Source organism: Cydia splendana, chromosome 8, assembly GCF_910591565.1.
Source record: "Cydia splendana chromosome 8, ilCydSple1.2, whole genome shotgun sequence".
Classification (NCBI taxonomy): Eukaryota; Metazoa; Arthropoda; class Insecta; order Lepidoptera; family Tortricidae; genus Cydia; species Cydia splendana.
The window spans coordinates 14,220,200-14,241,550 of record NC_085967.1 but is presented as its reverse complement, the minus strand read 5'-3'; the positions used below and the strand labels follow the sequence as shown (position 1 = coordinate 14,241,550).

Here is a 21,351-nt window from a genome sequence, read left to right as displayed (position 1 = left end):
AATGCGGATGCGGATGTCGAACGAGTCGGTACAGGAACGTCTTAGCGGCGGCTTAAGTGCTAGGTAATTTCGTCATTACCTAATAACGAAATCGTCTAGATCCAGAAAAGTCGGCCAAGTTACTGTTTATGAAATATAACGCACTATACTCTTGCTCAAATTCCAAGCGATTCGTTTTTACTACATTTTTTGAAGTAAGTACCTACCTAATCTTGACATCCGCATCCGCGGATGAGAGCCTTTAAATATCCGCATCCGCATCCGCGGATGTCAAAAAATCTGCATCTGCAACATCCCTGATCGACACAACAAACTAAGGGGGGTGAGTGGCGCCACGGAAGTTTTCTCTCACATCCCTCTTACTATATGATATTAACGAAAGGGCGTACTTTAATAGGATATCGGGCGGCAGGAAAGACCTTCTTCCACTTAGGGCAAGATTGTTGTTCAGATGTGTTGGAAGTTTACGGCTGTTTTGGCTTGCTGCGAGTGTTATGTATGATGCTGGTAAACAAAACTTGAAAACATTGGCACATTTCGCTTCACGTTTACAACCGTTGTACTAGTAAGCTTGATACGTGAGATACTAAAATAATTTGAAAGTGGTACTGAAGACTAACTCCTATGGTTATGATAAATTTGTTTTTCTTTGAAATCAAAATCTGTATTTATTTAACTAAGCACAGAGTTAGGTACATTTTACGAAATATGAAGTTCATGAACCTGCAGAGTGATTTGTTAAATATTGTAGTTAATAATTATATAACGGTTACACGAATAACATTCTTTTGTTTTTAAACGACGAGTCGAGGACTTTAAGACAACGATCTATGTGTCAAAGAAAACCTTGAATATAATAAAATTAAATGTGAATAAAATTAATTTAAAGTTTGTAAATGTTCATATTCATACCTTTATTATAGTACTGAAAACTGGTCGTCTTACATCTTACCGGTCTGTAGAGTAGAAATTTAATTTTCTTTCTAAAACTCCCATTTCGAAATGAATAGCTAAGTACCTACTTATCTAACTACGCTTCAGCCGGTCCCGCTGCGACTGTTTTGAGAATTGCTCTTTCAAAGTTGTTCTTGCCTGGTGTTGACGGCGATTGATCCATATCAATTTACGTTTATGTTTGTATTTTATCGCTTACAGTTTAATTGAAACAGCCAACAATATTGAAAATTATTAGTTACCTAGGTAGAAATTTGCGTATAGGTACGTACCTACGAGTATCTTATTGAAAACCAAATGTACCTATGTTATGAAAAAAATATTTTATTAGATAATCTAAAATTATAGTTCACATATGTATGGGCAAATAAATCATATGTTATACTTACCTACTTCATGAAATCAATTGAAATCATGACTAATAGCAGATAACGGGAGGACAAAGATCAAATACCTATAGTCATTCCGTCATCCAGTCTATCGTATCGTCTCTTATAAATTCGTCGTTTCACCAAGTGAGATAGGTAATATAAGAAATTGATTATTATATTCATTGTTTACGTACTTCACAAACAGAATAATATATCAGAAATTACAAGCGTGTTGATCTTTGTGACCTCGCTCAATAGACACGCTACCAACGTTTACCATTCGCAACAACGAAGTTACCTAAATCCTTATTCACAACTATTAATAACTATTGAAACTATTAATAACTATTCTAAATGCGAAAATAACTCTGTCTGGGTCTCTGTCTGTGACCTCTTCACGCTTAAACCACGCAACTGAAGTAAGTAAATTAAGCATTGGATAAAATCTGTAGAACTACGGATTTTCTAAATGACGATCTACTGAATTCTACAGATTATTTAGTCTCACCATACAGATTTCTATAGACTTCATCTGGCATTCGCAACATTGCCACCGAGTGAAACACGAAATTTTTCGCGAGAAAACTACTGACTGTAAAATATTACAAATATAAATCATGAATCATGAAACAGTTTTTGAAGAATAAAGAAAGGCTTTACGAGCTGGTGTGATGAAAACTTATTAAACATTTACTGATCATGTTAAAATGATTGCGGCAAATATAAATACGCAAATGTAGTGTATCCCTATTTAATTTAATCTTTGGTATTAAAACGCAAGCGGCTTAATTATAATTCTCAGTTATAATTATATCATGAACCCGTAATCCGACTTGACCTTCGCCGAACGTAAACGGTCGACGTATCATACCTACAAACATCCCCAAAAAGGTTTCGTTTGATTTGAACTTTGACATTTCCCTTTTCTGAGGCCATTTCTTTTGCAAGTCAAAATCGATATAACTTTTTAGACACCTACCTAATCGAGTAAACAAGATTGCTGGCGTAAATTAAATGAACGTACTTATTAAGAGGAAAGGGGACGACGTCATGTTACGTTATTAGGAGCATTTAAAAATGTGTATAGAACTTGTTTTTCGCTCGTAGCTCTAATAATAATAAAAAAATCGAAAAAAGAGGACATAACCTATGGTTAATATAAAATAAATTGTGTACTTAAGCATATTTTGCATAATGTCAATATCCAGGAAAGAAAATGGGGATTACGTTTGTATGGAGAAGGAGTCGTTCACTATCCTCTAACTGAATTCTGTTATTGTGCAGTAGGATTACTCGTAGATATGCTCATAATGGATAATGTTGCTCATTCTCCTCATGAATTCTGAAGTTATTTTATTTTTTAATTTATCAAGTTATTTTTCATGAATCGACCTGTACAGAGCAGAGAGAATTCAAATATCAAGTGTCGCCTACTGTCAACTATAGGTATAGGTACGTACCTCAAAGACGTGATTGTTGAAAGACGCGAAGATGATGTCATCGGCCTCCAGTTTGGACATGTACTTGACGCCGGCGAAGTGACACATACAGCAGTTGTCGTCCGTTACGATCGAGTTCTTGGGGCTGGAAAGAGAGGTTACTTGGTGTACGCCATTTTATTTAGACATTCTGAGATATTAAAGTAGGTACTGTCAGCATCTAAAGTAGCGTATCAGACTACACCCCAAAAAAAACTACCATTCTCAAAAAGGTAACAAAAATAAAAGTGTCTCTATTATGTAGATCAGCGGTAGGCAACCTTTTAGCAGCCAAGGGCCACATAGTAGTTAAAGAAGTTGACACGGGCCGCACTTTGATAATAATTATGACTTTATCAGACATTGTCGTTTGTCAATATTACATACAAAACCTCGGAGTAATTAACAATGGAGCCGCCATTAACAGGCGTTCCCCTCTGTCGAAAATAGGCGGCCAATGGTCAACAACTTGTCAACCATATGTATGGACTGACGTTTATCTGACATGACGTACCTATACATTTGATGTGCCCCTCCCCCGCAAAAAACGGCAGACTATTTTGTACCGAAAATTTTAGACATGGCGTCTCCGTTGGTTATATCCTCTAAGTACAAAACACTCAAAACAGCTAGGGAGGCTCGAGGGCCGCAAGTGAGAGGGCGCCTGTTGCCGACCGCTGATGTAGATCAATTAGACTTTAGCGAATGCTTTTGAACACGAACTGTAGATATATCGAGGGGTGCGTGGTCAAACCCGATAAGTCGAGTAAAAGGGTTTTTGAAATTAGAACTATATGTGACATGCGTAGAATTCTTATTTGAATGATAAAATATTTGGATTTATCGGGTTTGACCACGCACCCCTCGATATATGTCTATTTGGTAATGTATTATTAACTAGAGGGTGGCACTGTACTTTTGGCACGTTTTTTCATCCCACTTTCATCCGCATTAGTGTAATTTCTTATTAACCATATTACCATCCGGCCTTTCGGCCCATTGCCGTAGTGACAATGGTCTTAGAGGGTTGTGTGCACAATATCTTTGTGAAAAAAAAAATTGCCTTGATCGGTAACAAATTAATCGTTAAGTTGATTTTTTATAGAGCAAGTAAAAGTAAACGGAATACGTCGTGTGTGAATGTTAAATAAAAGGTTGAGGACAAAAGATTGTTCTACCTAAGACGAATGACTATCTATTTTTAGCACTATTTATGTTCTACCGACAGGTGTGGGCAGGTAAGTATAATAAAAAGCTTTTTCACAATCTATATTTAGGTATCCAATTTAATTCCATCGCCATCTTAATTCAATGTAAACGAAGACGGTCACAAGTAGGGACGTAAGTAATTAACTAGGTATACTTTGCTCATCCATCACCTATCAAAACGGTAGCAATAACCATAAAATACTTCACTCAAGCAGGTACTTGATAAGTGTATAGGTATTATTCCGCCTATTGTTAGATAAGAATGATGAAATCGATTGTAGGTACGCTATATCGTAGGCAATAATTAGATTAAATAACAAAGATAATCGCCAATGTAATCAGTTCAGGAGTGGATAAAGCAATTGCATAATTGTTTTCCGATTCCATTTGCACTGATCTGCGTTTGACATAATTAGATAGTATTATTAGTAATGTTTTTTTAAACCGAAATCGTATAGATAGAGATCTGATGGAGCTTAGTATACCTACTTTTGTTACAAGTCTAGAACTAGATATAGATTTACCTCGTTTTTTGCATAAAACTTACTTAATCCAGGTCTTAATTTAAGAAATATTGTTGTAATCTTATTTGTAAACGACTGTTTGGTTCTTAAACAAATAAATAAAACTTACCGACAACAGCAACACGTCAAGTGCCTGGCCAACTTGCAGAACCCAGTGAAGCAGTGTCGATACAACACGTAAGGCCACCCATACGCCGCTATGGACAGTTTGAGGTAATGCAAAGCATCTTTGAGGTTCATCCAGGGCGGGGTCTCGGAGAAGATTTTGTTGACATCTGTGGTGTATATGGGTTCTTCGTCGTTGATCATCTGTATGCGGCGCATTTCGCGGGTCTCTCGCTTCTGGCGCACTCGGAGCAGGACGCAGCCCGCTACCACGTCGGACGGGACTAGGTCTGTTGATCTGAATAGAGCGCTGAGGAGAGCTGGAAAAATATTTCTGATTTATTATTGAACAAAGTTAGTACTTTTCTATTAGATCAATTTGCCTGGTAGGTTCTAGATCCTAAAAATATGATTTTCCACTTGAATCATCAAACGAGGCGTTCAATTGTACAAAAGGCCCCCAAAACTCTGCTGTACAGAGCATACAGGTTCTGCAAGTAAAATTCTGCAGGTGACTATACAGATAATTTTGTTAATACTGCTTCCTGTCTTATAGGACTGGCTACTTTTACAACGCTGTTCAACGTTGTAGATCAACTCCTACCCAGGCTACAGCCAAGCACAGACAAATTGCGGAAACTCACCTGCAACCTGCTGAAAGGCTTCCTTCCCGTGCTCATCCCGCTTGAGCCAGCAGAAGGCCCACCGGAACCGCCTCGACCACAGGCCGGTGACCTTGCGGTGGTGCCGCACCTGGTTGGGCGTGTCCACCATGTCCCCGTAGTTCACCGAGCCCAGCGGGTCGAACACCATGAAGAGACCGAACACCGTCAGCGCGAGTTGCACCCAGTTGAACAGGACAATGCCTGGACGAAGGAAAATGTTGCTTAAATAACTTTGCTTTTAATAATGTGTATAAATAAAAACAAAGTAGGTTAGGGAATTTAATGGTTCACACCAAAAGATGTTTTCGGGCAATGCCACCTTGTGTCTAATTAGGAGAGTGCCCCTGGCGATTATGTCATCAACTTGACAATTCACACCAGGTACTAATCCTGTCCATTTCTGGGTTGGTAAGTAACGATAACGAAGGTACTTAATGTGTACTTGTTGGACCAGCAATGTTCGGTGAATTGTCAATGTGAGGCGACAATGGTCAGCGTGATTAAATACTGAGGGTGATGCCTATTCTTTTCTACAAATGAGTAACGGTATACCTCGATAGTTTTCTATGTATTGTACCTATAGTTGAAAAGATATATAGTTATATTTTATTTGTGACTTACTCTGAATAACTACGCTGGAGAACTTGTCGGAGACCGAGCACTCTATGACGTCGCAGAACATCCACATGGTGCCCATCACGTTCAAGGCTATCTCCGGCAACACCAGCAGCACTCTGCAACAAGAAAATCTGTTTAAAATACCGTTTAAAAAGTTTTAAAAAGGCACAGACAGAATCACAGCAGAAGTAGCTATGCGGGTGAGGTGTTAAAGCAGCTGAGGGCGAAAATGACTAGGGCACAGTTTTTTTAAGATAGTGAGAGCACATGTGCATTTTGGTCCCGTGGCCCGCTTGGCCAATTCTGTCACTGACTGTAGGAAAGAAAGAAGTGTAGGCAGAAAGTAGATAGAGAGACACTATACCTCTTACGAGCTTTACTAAGTGTTCTCTGATTCTACTATCACCTACATATAATCTCATTATAATTATTTTGGTTTAATAACTGTACAACGCTTTACTCTTGTCGGTAAAATCCATCCATCTACTTCGATCCGGTCCAAGAACATCAACCACAAAGAAAGCTGAGAGAAGGTAAATACTTGGAGTAAATTAAGGTTAATTTGCTCCATGTTGTTCAATCTTAGCATTGCGTTTTCTCGTTTTTCTTGAATAATGTATGAAGTATAAAGGCTGTCATCATCAGACATCACATTGTATGAAATGAAAAAAATCTACCTAACATTATTTTTGGATATGTTTAGCACCCAGTATTGACGCATTTACGTAATATTTACATCTCTCATGTGTCCTTCATAACATGTTTATGGTAATGATCCTCACTTGTATGTTATATTCAGCCTGTTCAGAAAAATACAAGCTTTAATTTAAGATTTGTGAAAGTTGTCAGCATTTACCACATTGGCGCGAAAACTCTATAAACAACCATAAAAAAAAATGAAAAAATGAAATCTTTGTTCAAATTTATAATGCTCTTTATAATATATAAGCTACGTGTATCAGTTCACCTGGACTTGAAGTAGGTACAATAACTTATTTGTATGTATATTTACGCAGACCTCGATACATATCTTCATAGTTAATATGTATAATGAAATTAATGAATGATGGATCCAATGTCACCGTTGGAATGAGCGCTACGTTAACCTTCGGAGATTTATTGGTATTTTAAATCCAGAGTTACAAAAATGTATTCTAAAGTAAAGTATATTAAATATGCATTAATGTCAATGCCACATCACTCGCATCGGATTAATCTTATCTTATTAATAATATCTTATTAATCTACAATATGAGTTGAGTATAGAGAGTATTATGGGTAAGTCTCTTTAAAATTACTAGCAACGTTGGATCGAATATAAGGGTAGATAAACCGTGTTAGTTAAAACGTTATAAACTAGGTAAATTTAAATCTCTTTATAAAAAATCCTTTGATAAGTTTGTGAGTAAAATATTTGAGAAAAGATGCCAACAAATATGTATAAATTTAATATCTCTGTATACAAATAACTCGTAAATAAAATAAAATAAATAAATAACTCGGTGTAAATTTAATAACTCGTACAGGTTGCTCAATTGTTATAATTAATTTTAAAGCATTGAAAAGCCCTGTTTAGATGTATGTTATTTATCTGACTGATGACGACTGTGTAGAAAAGAAAAGCGTTTAGAGAAAAAATAGAAATCAACCTTTTGTTTTCTTGCAAAATTGTACCTAAATTATTAATTCCTTAAGAGCCTTGATTTGGCTAGTTTGCAAATAAACTATTAAAACGTGACCAAACCATCTTACGTATGCTTTATTGACATTACTGTATGATCGCGCGCTAAATTTACTACCTACGTGGATGGCAAGAGATTCGCAGACAGTGGACTGCGTTACCTAATCTTGTGTGCTCTGGGGCGTCAATACGATCGGTTGCTGTGGAAGTGCGAGTAAGATCGCTCAAAATATTTTTGATGAATGCATTTAATGCAGGAAACTGAAACGTCAACCTCCGATACAGAATTATGGATACCCCTATGACTGAAAGTTTGTCCCAACTGTGAAACTATATAACAGCCACTTTACATTTCTTGTGAAATACTGAAAAGTATCACACACACACAGTTACTTCACGAAATTTTGTCGTTCCCCTTTATTACGTTTTCTCAATAATGTATAGTGCTTTATTACTTGACTACTACTTACTAATAAGTAGTAAGAAAAGAACTCGAGTCCGTGCTTCAACAACGATTGAGAATACACAGCCAAGTCAGTCGAGAGGATAGTAAATAGATTTAAGCCGTTTTTATAGCGACCTTATTGGTCAGAGAACTGGAAATAACAAGTATATAGGTGCTTATAGTCTGTATCTTTAAGTACATTTAAATAAGAGTAAACAAAATCTACCCTCAAATGGCTCCTTAAGCCAGTGAAAACATTACACGATCAAATAATGTATTTGGTTGGTTACTTACTTACTTACTCCGTTGGCTCAGCGACCCAAAATGAGACTTGGCCTCCGACACAAGACAGCGCCACTTTTCTCGGTCCTGTGCGACCTCTCTCCAATTGTTGACTCGAAGATCGCGCAGGTCCGCCTCCACCATGTCGCACCAGCGATATCTGTCCGATAGGACGTCTTCCTGCTGGACGGCCCAGGTAACCAGGTAATTTGGTTGGTTAACCAATTAATGTTATAACTACCCGAAAATGTACAAATTATTTGTATACTTTTGTTTAAATACCTAAAGATACAGAATATAGCTACTTACGACAAGTTGATGTGGCCGAGTGCCAAGACAACGTGGCTTCTTTGAATGCAAAATCATTCACCACTAGTTAACCAACTAATTTAGAAAATAAATTAAAAGTGGAAAAATTCACTGTCTTGGGTAAAACTTGAACCCACGACCACTGGATCGCTAGCTTTTAAGGAGGAGACCTATTTGTTCGATAGATTTTTGCTATTTAAGTCAAGAATTTTTGGTGTTCCTCATTACAACGCTTTATTAATGCTTCAACGTCTGATCTATCTACCTACTCTAGGTACTAACTTAATAATAAAAGGTTACAGGTACCCTGTTGTTGTATGTCACAATTCTCGTAGCTAAGTTGTAACCAGATAATCTCAAAGCCGTAACAAAACTCTTTATGCATGTACCTATGTAACAACAATAAAGGTGACAGCACCCATACACTTATCTGACACCACGCCAAAGATCGTAAAACTTAGATAAAAGGGTTTTAAATCGCTTCATTTCCATGAGAGTAAAGTTTGCCGACCAAACTTACCAGACGTAATAGACGCTTCCCCGGCTAATCTGTCATTTGGGTTATCTTATCAAAGGACACGCGGTCAAGGTCGTCTGAGATGCTCAAGATTTGTAAATACGCATTAATTAAAGCAGATTCGAAAGAATCGCAACGATTAACAGAACCATTGTATTTCATTGAAATATACTTACGTATATATATTTCATAAATAGTAATTAGCTTGAAATTTGTGATAAGATGAACACAGGAATAAATACCCGTTTTATACATTGAACCTCAGTGGTTTTATATAGGTAAAACATTATTTACTTATATCATTAACAATAACTAACTACATAAATATAAGGAAATACATCCATGCCACACTGCAAAATTGTCGAATATGTCGCAAATCATATGAATATTGCTCAGTATGCGAAACACGATGAGACGTGCCAAGTCACACAACATTTTTTATTTCTTATACACTATGTCCAAAGTGAGGAAAAATGGAGATAGGTACAAGTAGCCTGTGGCACCAACATTCAGTCATAAATCACAATTATATTGCGGCCACGATTCACGCTTTATTTATCTAAGCGAACCATATTTCACGGTTTCGTAAAATTTTGGTACCTAACTTCTAAACAGATCGAGTTGTTTGCCACAGTTTATTTTAGCTTTTGTAAAGAAAAAAATGATAGAGGTAAATATTTATCCTTGTACATAATCTGTGTTGCACGACTTGCAGGCATAGCGTTTAACTGGACCATACTGGACTCACTTTTTGATTGTGAGGTGAACTGAGGTGACAGTTGTGAGAGGCTTGGCCTAATACATTTAAACCGATCTCCAAATAGGAGCTCTTCTACTTAAATTATTAAAAACTAGTACATACTAGGTATGAATGTGCGCGTGTTACATGTGATGTGCGGCTCAATGATAATTTGCCGGCTTGTATATGTACCATACATCGGGGGTTTTGGTACGGGAATGAATTCGTGTATTTATAACTGTTTATTGTAAAATAATTACCAAACTATGAATTAAAAATAAGTAGTAAGCTCCAAATGTGCAAAGAAATGTAAAAAAATTGTACTTATCAGTTTTTACCTATTTTTCAGTTGGGTAGTGTATAACATTTCCGCACCATAAACCCCGATGTGTACTTGCTTACCCGTAAAACCGTCGTCTCGCTAAAGCGGCCACAAAATGTATTATTTCGAATGTAATGACGATATTTAGACGCATATTTGAGAAAAACTTCTACATTTTACATAGGTTGGACGTTTGATTATGATCATTTTAAATTTCCTGTGTATCGGTATCGCTATGATCAATTTCAGAATTTTAAATGCGATATCGTTTGAAGAGGTATTCTTTTCAATCGATTTTGATACCAGGTCTAAGTTTTCACAAAGCCATTTGAGTGCCTTTGACATTTCAGCTTCATTATCAAGTCTGGTAGGTATCGTAATCAAGTACGAAAAGAGAGTTTAGATGACCTACTCATAGTCTACAAATATTACACAAATAGTGCGTATACTTTCTTTGGTCCTGGGTTAATTTCAATCTTCACTAAAACTAAACTGTGTGGTGTGCTTCAAAAATATGAAAAGTTAAATATTTATTATTTCGACACTGAACATACTTCATTCAACACATATTGGCAATTCGTAATCATCGACAAAAAGTTTCAAAAATAACTATCAGTTAATAATGAACATCTATTAGATCTTCCCCAATAAATGTTTTCATTGGCCAGAGGCCAACGATTGCGCAATACATCAATAATCGACATTTACTACGCGTACTACTAGGAGCCATATAGTTTTTATTAATACTGAAATAAAGCGGTATTCAAGCGTTAATGTTTCTCGAATAAACGGAAGCAATTTAGCAAGAGCGAATTCGAATCACACGACGAAATTATTTGTAAAATAATAAACTTCTGCACTTTAGAAACTAAACTTATATGAAATGCGAAACTTCACTTCCTTGTATATACCTACATATTATCAAAACTTATTTCTCTGTATACGCTAGGGGTTGACAAAGTTTTATTAAAAAGCAGCCAACGATAGTAAAAACTTCAATTCAGGAATTTCTAAGTTCTTTACGCTGTCGAGTTATCGACTTATCGAACATCATTTTGATTGCTGTAGAAACTCGTACAAGCTTTAATTAATGATCGTTCCCGCGGAAAGCTATACATTACTTTGTTCAACTCGTCACTTCAAACTTGCAAAGTGCCTTTATAAATTGGGTGCTTCAGGCAAAAAGTTAGTCAGTTTTCAACAGGAAATTTCTTATTACATTAAGCCTTATTGTTTATTATAGATAAGAAACTTAATATACCCTTTGTTTATAAGACACCTGGTTGTGTTGGTACAGAAATAATATAACATTTACGTAGAAATTTAAATGCGACTAGCTTTAGTTCTACACAAAGAACATATAGCATATACTTATTACTTGCAGCACCAGTGTTACAATCGCACGAATGTGCCATTGTGCCCCCGTGTCAGCCCTGTCAGGGACACTTACTTCATCAACAAGAGTGGAGAAACCACATCTTCCTGGCGTCAACCTCCGTGATGGTGCCCCTAGCGGACTGGTGCGCCAGCGCCGCCAGCAGCAGCATCAGCACGGCTTGCAGCACAAGCGCGCCGCACAGGTACAGCCGCACGAATGTGCCATTGTGCCCCCGTGTCAGCCCTGCCAGGGACACTTACTTCATCAACAAGAGCGGAGAAACCATCTTCCTGGCGTCGACCTCCGTGATGGTGCCCCTAGCGGACTGGTGCGCCAGCGCCGCCAGCAGCAACATCAGCACGGCTTGCAGCACCAGCGCGCCGCACAGGTACAGCCGCACGAATGCGCCCCCGTGCCAGCCTTCCGACTGGCATCGCCATGTCACCGGGAATATCACTTCTACCACCAGAGCTATTAGCACCAGCCTGTGGACAAGACGATTTCAAATTAGGTTGTAAAATTTACAAAAACAATGCATTCATACGCCGCCGCCTACTCGCCTAGTTATAACATGTGTACATATGTACATACATGTGTACATACTCTATTGCAGAGAGGATTTGAATTAATCAAAAAGATAGATTATTTTTAATGAGGATTAACCTTATAGGAAACTCTTTATTCCACGGCGGTGAAATGGGGGTGGATAACAGAGTGCGATTAAATAATATTACCTGAAAGAAGTTGCTGACAGTTTATCGAAAATTAAAGATTCATAAGAGCTTGTTGCTAGGCCTACATGAATAAAGTATATTTTGATTAAAGATGCTAAGAACTGCAGTAGGTATTTTATAAAATTAATACCGATATTACTGTACTATATATAAAATCGGGTAAGCGCCCACTTTACACCCACTCTTTAGGTTACACGGTCCTGAAACGAATGAAGATTCAATGGAGCGCATGAAATTATATGCAAATTCGAATTTATAAATCCGAACCCTGAATTTACCTACGCTTGAGTCGCGAAAAATAGAATTGATGAGATCGTGTCGAGAAAAGAAACGGACACACCGTTCAAAGGAAGGGTTTTTATTCAATAATGTAGTAGCAACATTGTCAATTAAACCGATGTCGCTACAATTTAAAATCCATTACGAAGCAATCACGCTGAAGAGGCGAAGGTCGGGAGCGGGAAGGCCGAGGACCGGCCGGCGGTCGAAAGTGCCAATCGATAGAGAGCTGTTCCATATTGATGTACCCACGCAACAAGTGATGAACCACTTTACAGTACTTGGTAGTTTCATGTTTATCTATCAGCCGATACTGGCTTTGGTGAAGACAGTAAACTTACCGCATTTATTCTTAATCCCACAATTTTAAAGGTCAGGCTCGGATTAAGTACCAATTTAGGAATAATATCAATATATTTTTGCCTTAACTGGAATTAGCTGCATTTTTAAATAAAATTAGGCTCCATAAAACTCTAAGTTAATTACGAAAAGCAGGTCAGCCATTTTTATTTATAGGTACAGTTTAAGCCGTCGCATTAACTTTTAAGTTATTTCAGAATATGCACAGATCAATATTCCAGTCTCGGCTTAGACATTTTTTGAACAAATATAATTCTGACACTAAGTAATGGACAGATCATAAACTTGCATAAAGTCAATTACTCATTGTGTACCTGCCATAATATGTTACACAACAAAGGCAGCAAAAATATCTGACACGATCTTATTTGTAGAGTCATAAGAGCGTGTCACATATTTTTGCGGCCTTCGAAGAGTAACATACTATTGCAGGAGACTGTACATCATACCTACCTAGTTTTTATACACTGCCACCATCATAGCTAATAGTTTTGACCTTTGACCTTTTACAAAAAGTTGTTGATGTGACCCATGAGAAAACTATGTAGCCTATTCAAGGACCCTCCATTTTCCCAACATTCCACTAACAAACAGATATCGGGGTTTATAATTTCCAGTAATTACGTGCAGTTGAGTTAATGGAACTTAAATTGCTACTTAATTGATAGACTCAATATAATAAAAACAAAACAAGGATTTGTTTTCATGGAAATCCCTTGACGTAGGGCTCAGGCCGTCACCACGTAATTAATGAGAGAGGCTATTATGAGATCGACTCTGAAATTGGATCCTCCTACTACGAATTTAGGCAAACAAGTTTTGAAAACAGAGGTTATTATTAAAGTATACTTACCTAAAGAATTTTATTGCGTAGGTACTCTTGTGTATAATTGAAACCCACTGAATACATTATTACTTTTTATTAAATAATAACATAATTTACATTTTGAAACTTGCATTAAAATCACTTAAATTCAAAGCCCAACTTGCTTTAATTTTCGTCGATAGATCGATATGCAGGCTCCCTAGGTTCCAAACTTTACAAAACCACATAGTAGGTATATTTACGAAGGGTTACCTATTCTCATAATCTCAATGTTGATACAAGCATTACATTGTTGACTATACCTAATATTATAATATTATTTTCCCTCGTTAAATATGTAGAGATTCTGTCTCCCTGGCCTCCATCCTCCATCACCATATTAAATTAATGGTTCCATAACATTGCATAGTCACCGTGCTTACGAAGGTATGGTTATACTTAAATTTAAGCTCAACCAGACAACAAACCTGGCTTTTAAAAAGTTGGTACCTCTTTGGGAGGCAGCCAACAGTTACAGCCGGCGAAATCGTATATTACAGAACGCGGACATTCCAGTCCCTACCCCGGGTGTGAGGGCTGTCAGGGTTCGTGTTGCTTATTGAAAGCTAATAGGAACGCGATGCGGATTCCTTTTAAATAGTGCCGTCGAACGAAGGTCGCGTAATAACACAGTGTTATTGTGTAGGGCTGACATTGACTTTGTATTTTGTAGGTACTACATTGCCATTTTGTATTGTTTGACTACATGTGATCTTAATGTAATACTTACAATGAATAGGTACTTATATATTAAATAATTGCATATTTATGAGGTTTTCATTTGATTTTTACAATATTTATCTTTAATATCTCTTGACTTGAAATTATTTGACGGTTACATTGTGTGTCAATATATTTGACTAAGTCAGGATTGTGTTCCAAAATGAGCTCATATGTTTAATCTTATTACCATAAGTATAATTATACTTAGATTCTTAATTGAAAATTATAATCATAAATTGTACCTTTATATTTATGCATATCAAGGCTAGCCAATTATTGCTGGTAATATTGTATGTATGTATATATTATTGTATTTTTAGCGAATGCCGTAACTTGCAACCTCTTTTAGGTACATATTTTAATTCTTTTTAATTCATAAATCTGGCATTTCAATTAAAGAAGAAAGTTATTTTCATGTGACAGTTCTGTTAACAGTCTGTCAGGTTAGTGCCAAGTTAGTGCTTGGAGTAATCTCTTGTTTCGTTGATTGTATTGTTTTTAAGTTTTTTATAATATTGGTATAGTTTTCTTATTATAATCGTTTTGATTTTACAATAATTGTACAAAAAATGACTGTGTTTTAGTGTGTATATAAATAAAATATCCTGTACTGTTTGCTTGAAATGTTGTTGCAAAATGGTGTTTGTGTTTTTTGGACAATAATTATGATTCCTCTGCTATCGCCAGCTACCTATATAATAGTAAGTATCAGGACTAAGCTAAACACAAAAACAAGTAAGCTAATAATGTCTTTGGCAGCATAAACTTTAATTTGACGGAAACTATGGATTAAATATACCAATTAAATACGGAATCACGCTTTGTATGTATTTTTAAAGATTCCTTTGATGAGACATGTCTTAATTACTTAGGGCATACTGAAAATTCCTGGACTGGCCACTTAGAAAAAATATGTCGTCTCATAATATACATCAGAATCCAGAAACTTTCAGTATGGCCCTTAGGGCATACTGAAAATTCCTGGACTGCCCATTTAGAAAAAATATGTCGTCTCATATATCAGAATCCAGAAACTTTCAGTATGGCACGGCGGTATTAATTTACGGCTAGTAAAGGTACCTATTTAATGTATGTGTGAAAGCCACAAGCGTAGTAATTGTGTATCGATTCAGACATTGTAGAACACAAGAACTATTCAAATAATTGTAGCAATACGAAACAATGAACGTAGCAGGCGATATCGAAGCAAGTACAATAGCGGCGCCATCGCCAAGAAAAATCGTATGACATTGTTCCGTTATAAATAAGTTGTTAACGGAGGAAAAAGGCGTTACAAAGACCCGACCCGGCTTCGCACGGGTTACACAAAACCTAAGGTTTTGTGTAACCCACAAATTATACACGAACCAAACCTTCCTCAAGAATTAGTCTATTGATAGATGAAAACCGCATGAAAACCCGTTCAGAAGTTTTGGAGTTTATCGCGAACATACATACATACAAACAGACAGACGCGGCGCGACGAGGGACTGTATTATAAGGTGTAGTGATGATACACCGTTCTCAATGCGTACGCCTATGTGTTTCTTTGGCTGGTATTGTTTATTGTTCGAGTCAACTGTACTAAGTGAAATTAGTATTGCCTTTTGTGTGTATTTATAATTGTTCGTTCCTATCCGTTATGTTTGACTGTGACTTTATGTTTGTTAGAAAGATACAACATTTAACGGAAGTTTGTAAGAGGTTGCTAAGTTTTATGAACAAAGGGATATTAATACTATAATTTCTTTACTATATTTCTTAATATAACTTCTACATATATATGTGTAATTATTATGTATTAAGTATTTTTTGTATACATGGCGCTAAAAGCTATAATAATTTTGCTGACTTGAGTTCGTTCATACTTAATGTAAATATACACGCAAAGGGAATTGTGTATAGCTACTTAACCTTAATAACATTACGAGCATATTATGCTGTCCCGCCATATTAAAGTACGTTAAGTGAGTAACAAATCTCTTTACTGAGGCAACACAGGGGGTAATAATAATAACGTGTGCACTGGAGTAATAATACACAGAAGTAAAGTATGCATCCGTATTAGTGGTTCTTATTATGCTCAGTAGGTACTGTATAAGACGTATCCTTAAATGAGAAGGGATACTTTTTACGTCTGCTTTAGGTTTGCTCTAAAGTTAGTCAAGTTTATCATACAATGCAACGATGAATCTATAGACAACTACAAAAAGATTCTTATAAAAGTTTCAATTTGGCGAAAGCATTGTTGCTACAACACAATCTACACATGTAGGTATGTTATTATGTTGTCTTTGAATGCGTATTGGTCTCCTCAAATTTAATATAAATCCGACCGTTAGAAGTATGGTAACTACTTGCAAGTTTTCAAATTGTCAGTTATTTATAAAGTACTTAATATTACAAATTTGGTTAAATTGTAAGAAACTCAAAAATCAAGTAACAAAGTGAGCAATCTTGTTTTTTTTATTATATTATAGTAGGTAAGTATGTCTGTTTATTTATAACCTCAATAAAATACAAAAGGAAGTAGTACACACATACGCAATTACGCATATCCTTATGTCCCTAATCTGCATAGGTATTACTGCACAAAAAAAGAGTAATACTGATTATGCTCTGTAAACAGCGGCGTTTATAGCCTGTTACATAAGTAACGCTAACGGCAGTAACGACATCGGCCTGCCAAAAATGCGGTGTAAAACGCAATGGACCAGCGATGGGTCAAGGACTGAGGGCCCCGATATTTACGGGGCAGCCTAACAGTTAGGCTCCCCCGTAAATATCCGGACCCGACATATATTATTTACGTTTACTAGTTAGGTACTTAAATTAATTTACGGTTTACGTAGATTTTTACATGAAATTTTTTTTTAATATAAAACTGATCTGAGTAACTGCAGTAAAATAGAAGGCCTATTAGTTTTTAGCACCGACCGAGCTGGGCTTTATAAGATATGTATTTCTAATCTAATAACTAACTTCTAGCTTCTAATTTATAATGAATAGCTATTCATTGGATGGTAAGACTCGATGGATCTGCTCAGGGAAACTTTTTTTTTATTTCTACTCTCTGAGACATCGTGAAGTTTAAATACCCCTTTAAGGGTAAGATAAGTGCACGACTATTTTTATTTTCTAGACCAAGAAACGTACGTGTGTTCATATAGAACCATGAACAATAAAAAGATGCATATACGAGTATTAATCGCTCATCGCTGGCGGTTTTACACTAGCGGCGAAAACTTTTTCAAATAGAAAAAAGTCGCCCGGGATGACAAATCTCAGCCATCGCTTACGCTACTGTACGCGCGTGCTCGGTACGCGATGTAAATGACACCACTGGCCGCTGCCAATCGCTTACACTCCGTAGCGATCGAAACGCAACTGTCACTGTCGCACTAATATGGAAGAGTGATAGAGAGACACTAAGCGTTTCGTGGTCGAAGCGATAGCGATTGTAACGTTGGCTAGGCCGGCTGATCCGATTAGCTAATCCATCCCGCCAGGGATGCGCAGTGACGTCATACACGATCTGAGTACGCTGCCCACTCTATGCGACATGTAACATAATTCGATAAATTATGTGCTTATAAATAACCCTTTCGTTTTTAGGGTTCCGTACCCAAAGGGTAAAAACGGGACCTTATTACTAAGACTCCACTGTCCGTCTGTCTGTCATCATTCATCAAGCTGTATCTCATGAACCGTGATAGCTAGACAGCTGAAATTTTCACAGATGATGTATTTCTGTTACCGCTATAACAAAAAATACTAAAAACAGAACAAAAGAAATCTTTAGGTGGGGCTCCCAATACAACAAACGTGATTTTTTTGCCGTTTTTTGCGTAGTGGTACTGAACCCTTCGTGCGCGAGTCCAACTCGCACTTGGCCGGTTTTTTTGGGGTCCGTGCTCGAAACGTGACAAACCCTATGACAGGCAGCGTAGACTCTACTGAGCCTATAGTGATCCTTCGCTATATGACTGTCCGGATGTAAACATAATAAACAAGAATTAATTATTAAGGGGAGAGTCTTTATAAGAATGGTAATTTTTTGCGTTTCTTGTCTAGAACGTTAAACAATTATAAATTAAACATAAAACTTGATATGATAAATTCATATAAGAAAATAAACTGTATAAATAACAACAACTACTGAAGGATCGTAAAGGAGTGTATAGATCTTTTCCCCAAAATCGTTAATTCCGCGTTCCGCGTAGCAAATATTCCATTCGCATTTTTTCCCACCCGAATTTCTACCCATACCGTTTTTTTCTCATTCGCTTGTTTCTCTATTCTCAAATTATCGCAACATTTATATTTCTCACGCTGTCATTTTCTTATAATTAATACTTTCCAAGTCGTTTTTTTCGCATTATTTTTATTTCTTAGGCGATAATATTACCATGTGGTCCCACCACACTGTTTCTTTTCAATAAATATTTAGTTCACAACTTAGCTAGACGGAGCCCCGCTTCGCGGGACTCCTATTTCTGGGCGGTTTGCCCTTCGGGCATCTAAAGCTACCTAACGAACCTAACCTACCTAACCTATTAATTTAGTGTGACGTCCATGAAAACATTTTTGGAAAACATTGGGGAAAAAAGTGTAAGTAGGTTAGGTTCGTTAGGTAGCTTCAGATGCCCGAAGGGCAAACCGCCCAGAAATAGGAGTCTAGCTAAGTTATAAACTAAATGTTTTTTTTAAAGAAACAGTGCGGTGGGACCATTAAAAAAGATAAAGATAAAAGATGAAGAATGCGAATAAGACGACTTGGAAAGTATTAATTATGAGAAAATTTTAACCTAAGAAATAAAAATGTGATAAATGTCAGTTAGGTCATATTTGATAATAGAGATATAAGCAAATGACAAAAAAAGGGTATGGGTAGAAATTCGGGTGGGAAAAAATGAGAATGGAAAATTTGCTACGCGGAATTAACGATTTTGGGGAAAAATCTATACACTCCACGGGCGACTCGCCCTTAGTCGGTTTTTATCTAATATGCGTCATACTACATGTCCTAGCCATAGGGCGGCCCACTCTATGCGACATGTAACATGATTCAATAGAGTATGTGCCTATAAATAACTTCACTTCGTTTTTTCAGAAACTGCACGCGTTGAGGCGGACAAAAAGGTTCAGCGCCGCTTATTGGAAAATAGCTCAGGTATCTTTAATTTTTTTAACGTAAAAGAAATAAAAATAGTAACATTTTACAGGTTTACTTACTCGACTGACGTGAAAGAGGTGTTTATGGAGTATATTCATTGATTTTTGTGTTTCTTTGGCTTTGATGTGCCCAGTGGGAAAACTAAAGCAATGACCCGCCCCACTGCTGGCTTCCGATAGCGTTGAAATTTCTACATACAGTGGAACCTGGATAATTGCAATCTCAAGGGACCGGCCATTTTTTGTCAATTAACCAGGTTTTCCATTTAAGCAGGTCGTGTCAATTAACGAGGTTCAAAAAATCGTTGTGTCAATTATAGAGGTTTTCATTAATAGAGGTTGCGTTTTGACAAATTTCTTTTATGGAGGTGCAAATAACCATTGAAAGTAGATTTACACGCTTAAATTCTGGGTTTCTGGTCTATATATTGCTTCTGTCTATACTTGTACTTTTACACTACATTCATTACCACTTTATTTTCTTATTAATCATTTGGGTTTAAAAATTCCCTTGAATTGTAGAAGAAAGTTTAATTAGAATGTAAAAAGCATACTTTGTTTTTGATTAAATCAAAACTCTTTCACCTACTACAGGCTGTGATAGATACCCAATAAATAAATTGAATTCTGGATGAAGATATAAATAAAATGATCATTGCTATTAAAATATTGTTTCTGCTGCATACAACTACATTATTTCAATTACAGAGGTAATAAGTAAGACTCGTTTCAATAATAGAGGTAAAAAGAAAAGCAAAAATAACGGATTTTTTAGCACAGTGTCAATTATAGAGGTCTTAGTCGCGATGTGGTCAATTACAGAGGCAAAATTACGAAAAGCACTAAAATCTAAATTGCAATTATAGAGGTTCCAAACTTGCAATTATAGAGGCCTTTTGGTCTCAAGGGACCGGGACCGGACTTTTGGTTGCAATTATTGAGGTTTTCCATTTATCCAGGTGCCAATTAACCAGGTTTCACTGTACATACATTCATAGTAAATTTTAATCTACCTATTTACCTAACTACTTACAAATACAAATCGTTTATTGACCAAATATTTTTACAATTGACATCACAGATTTAACTTAGCAGAAAATTAGATTTTACAATTAAATTAATATCCATCGACCCCAAACTAGGTGCAGCCTGTATCTCGGGAACCGGAAAAATAGAATTTACTGAGAGACTTTAACAAAACTGAATATGATGACCGTTTTTTTGAAAAAGAAATATCTAATATACCTAAAATTAATTTAAGTACAAAAATGCATGCAATATATACCTACAATCAGAAATAAAACATGCAGGAGAGACATGCGTAAGTGGATTTAAATTTAAGGAGTGAATTGTGTGTGTGTGTGTGTGTGTGTGTGTGTGTGTGTGTGTGTGTATGTGTGTGTGTGTGTGTGTGTGTGTGTGTATGTGTGTGTGTGTGTGTGTGTGTGTGTGTGTGTGTGTATGTGTGTGTGTGTGTGTGTGTGTGTGTGTGTGTGTGTGTGTGTGTGTGTGTGTGTGTGTACGCTACCTAAGTATGAATAATTTCTTCTGTATACTTGATAGTTGTCAACTTTTAAATATCTAATGTTCCACAATAACTAACTGAGGCGGCGCCACT

At 36.6% G+C, this 21,351-nt stretch overlaps 1 protein-coding gene across 5 annotated transcripts in view; it reads right to left on the bottom strand.

The window, feature by feature from the left end:
- The window catches only part of LOC134793133 (diacylglycerol lipase-beta), a 118,508-nt gene that overhangs the window by 35,257 nt on the left and 61,900 nt on the right, over positions 1-21,351 (bottom strand). For all 5 annotated transcript variants that reach the window (XM_063764696.1, XM_063764698.1, XM_063764699.1 and 2 more), the window contains exons 3-7: positions 11,858-12,082; positions 5,928-6,040; positions 5,286-5,507; positions 4,646-4,961; positions 2,786-2,909 (exon numbers count right to left, since the gene is read on the bottom strand). In XM_063764696.1, the coding sequence (XP_063620766.1) occupies positions 2,786-2,909; positions 4,646-4,961; positions 5,286-5,507; positions 5,928-6,040; positions 11,858-12,082 (1,000 nt within the window). The remainder of the gene's footprint in view (positions 1-2,785; positions 2,910-4,645; positions 4,962-5,285; positions 5,508-5,927; positions 6,041-11,857; positions 12,083-21,351) is intronic.